Genomic DNA, 4,431 nt, shown 5'->3' with positions numbered 1-4,431 from the left:
CAGCCCGCTGCGCTGGGCCCTGGGTTCAGCCTGGCCTGCCCGCGCCCTGGCGCTCACCGGCCCGGGGCCCTTTGGGAGCAGGGTTCTCTCAGGTGGGCCGCCGCTGGCCGCCGCGGGGACAGCTTGCCGTCTGGCATTAGCTGGCTGTTACCAGAGGTGCCGCCTGCCCTGTCCTTGCCGCCCCTGGTCCCCCCCCACCCCCGGCACGGCCACGGGCCAGGGTGGTGGTGGCCCACAGTCCACAGAGGCGCAGAGGAAAGGGCAGCCCGGAGCTGCAGGTGACCAGGGCGCCCCAGCCGCTGTCCTGGGGCCTGGCCTGCCCCCCACCGCCTGCCTGGGGGACCCTACTCAGCATCTGGCAGAGGGGCGGGGGACCCCAAGGCCCCTTGGAGGGGCGGCGGGTGGGAGGCTGCGCCCCCAGGGCCCCCAGGCCACGGGAAGAGCGCCGCCCGGCCCGGGCTGCACACGGCCCGCAGGGAGCCCTGGCCTTCCCCAGCAGTCCAGACTCTGGTGGCCTTGGGTGGCCCTGGCCGTCAGCCTGGCAGGGGGCAGCAGGCCTGGATCGGGCCGTCTGGGGCCGCGCCTGCCCCTCTGTCCTGCCCTCGCCCCTCCTGCCTGCCCCTCAGCCCCGCAGGCTCTGTGGCCAGGCGTCGCCCTGGGGCACCGGCAGCTGCCTCTGCTTTTTGGAGTCGTTTATTAGCATTGAAGTAAACCTGGCGGATGCCGCTCTGCTGCCACGCCTGCCGGCCTCTTTCTGTGGGAGTTACGGGGAGCGGCCGGCTGGGCCTGGCCGGGCTGCTGCGTCCCTCGGTGTCCCCTAGCTTTGCCCCATAACCAACACCCAGGTGATGGTGACGAATGTGCGGACTCCTCTTGCCGGACAGCTGGACTGCTCCGTGGTGGTGGCGAGACGCCACCCGCTTCCCAAGCACTGCCGCCCAGCCCGTCCCCGCTCGCCTTCGGGATGGCTTCTCCTGGGACAGGCTCCTGGGAGAGGGTCCAGGCCAGGGTGGACCCTGGGGGCCCCTGGGGGCCCCGCCTTCAGATCCTCCCGTCCAGCCTGGTCCGATCACCTTGCTGGTTGGAGGGTTGCTGGGCCTGTCTCTGGACCCCTCTGGCCCTGCGGTGTGACCGTTCGCCTCCCGACAGCCCCGAGGGAAGCCTGGGGTGGACGGTCACTGGGCCACTTTCCCTGGCGAGACAGGCTCTCGCCGTGAGTGGCTTTGGGCTGGAGACTGGACAGGAAGCCAAACCCCCGGCCTGACTCTGGGGCGAGGGAGAGCACACACCCTCCCTCCTTCACACCAGGCACCAGGTGCTGGGGACAGCTGGGGCCCCTCCTGTCACTGCTCCACGGCGCTGGGGTTCACTGGGAAAGACACCGCACACCAATAGAAGACGTCATTGGCAGGATGGTGACAGTGGCAGCAGATAGGTCAAGGCCTGGGGGGCTGTTCTTAGAGAACACCTCCCAAGGTGCACATGAGCTCCCCGCTAAAGGGAAGGAGCTGGCTGTTGAGGCAGGTGTTTCACAGTGGTAGCAGCAAGTGCAAGGGTCCTGGGGCAGACACCTACTGGATGGCTCAAGAAGTGGTAAAGGCCAGGGAGGCTGGGGTGGACTGGGTCAGGGAGTTCACAGGAAGGAATCCCTGACTTAAGCCAGTGGAGGAGGTATTAGCCCTTCCTCCATCCTGTCGCTGGTCCTCTGCCACATACAGGAGCAAGGCCAGGACTCTGCCTAGGGATCCCAGGCTCCCATGGCCTGTCCCCATACTGTGTGCAGGGACCTAGGTGTCATTCCGGTCCTGTCTGAGGATGAGAAAACAGGGCTTGCCTGAGCCCATGAGAGTCTCTACCTTCTCTCCTGGCCTCGGTTTCCCCATCCATAAAAGGGTGAGGGGCTGGGGCTGATGCTGAGTGACAGCTCTCAGGCTCCCCGAGTTCAATCCCCAGCACTGTAAAAGCAACGGAGCTGGTGAAAGAGGTCAGTTCACTCACCAGGCCTGGTTCTCCACCACTGCCCCACCCCCACCCGGCCAGGGCCATTTAGAACAGGTTTATGGCAGCCCCTTGATGTCCCCCCACATGGGTGCACGGGCGGCCACACACAAAGCTCCCACTGTGTTACCCAAGGACAGTAAAGGATCATTTACATGAATCCACACATATCTCAGTAAGCAAGCACTGAGGCCATGTCCCAGAGGCGGAAACCCCCCGGACAGCAGTTTGCACAGATGCCCAGCCCGCAACTGCAGTGGCTCCTGGGACACCTTGGCCAGTTTCCAAACACCGTGGGCCGAACTCCTTTGGCTGCCGCCCAGCTGCATTACTGGAGGGTCCACGTCGGTTCACACCAAGGTCCTGTGGGCCACACAGATATGGATGGAGGCCCTGGTGCAGAGGTGCACAGGGGGACTCTCCCCTCCAGGAAAGTCCCCGACTTTGGGAGGACCCTGAAGCACTCCTGACTCCCCACCTCTACCTCCTGTGATCCTTGTGTCTGGACAACCAAAGGCCTCCACCTACCATCCCAGAATTAAATGATTCAGTTTATGAGTCATCGTACTGGCTTAGGAGAAAACATCAAAGTGACATTTTAATACTTAACTTCTCTAGGTTAGGGCAAGCCAGGGCCTTTGCTCCCGCCCCGTGGCCCCTCCAGGTTCCTCTGCATCTCACCTTGAGGTCCCGCTGGCCCCAGAGCTGAGGCTGAATCTGTGGGCCTTGGGTTAAAAGTATATGACTCAAAGGCTAAGGGTGTAGCTTAGTGGTAGAGGCCCTGGGTTCCATCCCTGTTCCCCTGCAAAATGACATTACTCCATCTGAACTGAGGTCATGCATCTTTAGAAATGTGCTCTACCCCGAGCTAAACCTCCAGCCACGCCCGCATTCTCTTATTGGTTGATTCATCAACTAGCTGGAAAATGGGGCTTCAAGATGAAAACGCCATTCCGTGTATTGAACACTAATGAATTGCTGCAGTTAACCTCCCAACGACCTGCTATTTATCCCATTTTACAGTTCAGGACAGAGGCACAGAGAGGATAGCGACTTGCTTGTGAAAAGTCCTGCTACCAACGGGACTCCAGCCTCCACCCCGACCAGCACTACACTGTACAGGTTCAAAACGAGCAGGAACCGCGTTATTTTTCTGAGACGGGACTCCAATAACTCAAAAAAACACCCCCAGGATAGATCAGTAGTAGTTAACGTCGGGCTACTTTAAGACGAAGAACACACACCAAAAAAGAGCCTTAACGCCCTAAAAAACTACTCACTACTCATCAAAATTAGGAAAAAGAAAAGGAGGAAAACAGAAAAAAAAGCAAAACAAAAAAAACCTATCTTTTTAGTATACAGGGGACGGGCAGATCGCGTCTCCCAGGCATCCCGCAAAGTAGGCGGGTCACCTTAGGGGCAACCTTTACCCGCTCAAAAATTCGTCTCACATTAGCAGTGAGGATTCGGGCGTCACCCCGAATCGTTATTTTCCTTACTCATAAGTTTAAGGCATGAAGAAGCATGGGTCTCACTTCCTAGGTAATGAATCCTATTCTTATTACAGCTATGGTGAGTAACAAGTTGCTCATTAAACTGACTGCCCCATTCTTCCGAAGTTTGCTTTATTGGCTACCAGTTTTTTATGACGTTTTAAATTTCATTTGTTCGGGGAAGAGAAAGGATCTGCTGGGCTCGGACCCTCCGTATGCAGATAAGGAGCCCGCATCGCGAAGGCTCATGGGGGGCATCCCCGCCCCTTCCGGTCCTTGCCTCGTGTGAGCTGTCGCGAGAATTGGTTGGCCGGACGCCGGAAGCAGCTTGTCTCACCGTAGCGGCCGAAGGGGCGGGCTCGCGGGCTGAGGCGTCTAAGCTGCTTTCGGCTTGCTCGGTGGCGCAAGATGGCGGACATCTCCCTGGACGAGCTCATACGAAAACGCGGAGCGGCGACGAAGGGGCGGTGAGTGGCCTTTTCTCCCTTCGGGGCTCGGGATCTGCGGCCTAGCGGGGCTCGGGACGGAGGAGGGAGCGGTCCAGGCGCTACGCGAGGGCCGGCTGCGCCCGCCCCCTACCTCAGCCGCGCTCCTCATTGGCCGCGCCGCCGCCGCCGCCGCGGGCCCGGCCGCCCGGCCGCCCACTGGCTGGCGGCGCCGTCGCTCGGCGGGCCCCGGGCGGCGGGCGGGACGGCTGCGGGGTCGGGGCCCGGCGCGTGAGGAGCGGCTGCCCTGCAGGGCCGCACGCCTAGGCTCGGGGCCTCTCGTGCGGGGTCCCGGCGCTGCCTGCGTCCGCCGTCTCCACCGCCTCCGAGTTCAGAGAACCGCGTTCAGAGGGGAGTGGCGCGCTCGGCCCGGAGCTCGACGTCCGCTCCCCGCCGCCCGTGAACAGCCGCCCCTTGGCGCAGCCGCGCTTCCGAGCGCTCGGCGGGCGAGCCGC

The 4,431-nt window shown here is 61.8% G+C and overlaps 1 protein-coding gene across 4 annotated transcripts in view; it reads left to right on the top strand.

The window, feature by feature from the left end:
• Positions 1-3,321: 3,321 nt before the first annotated feature.
• The window catches only part of POLDIP3 (DNA polymerase delta interacting protein 3), a 30,164-nt gene continuing 29,054 nt past the window's right edge, over positions 3,322-4,431 (top strand). For 3 of the 4 annotated variants that reach the window (XM_079143316.1, XM_079143314.1, XM_079143315.1), the window contains exon 1: positions 3,322-3,958. In XM_079143316.1, the coding sequence (XP_078999442.1) occupies positions 3,900-3,958 (59 nt within the window). In that variant the 5' untranslated portion in view covers positions 3,322-3,899. The remainder of the gene's footprint in view (positions 3,959-4,431) is intronic. The other variant, XM_079143313.1, reaches the window with a different exon arrangement.

The sequence above is a fragment of the Sciurus vulgaris genome (assembly GCF_902686455.1).
Source record: "Sciurus vulgaris genome assembly, chromosome: 5".
NCBI lineage: Eukaryota > Metazoa > Chordata > Mammalia > Rodentia > Sciuridae > Sciurus > Sciurus vulgaris.
The sequence above is the reverse complement of the archived record's forward strand: the minus strand, read 5'-3'. Positions and strand labels throughout refer to the sequence as shown.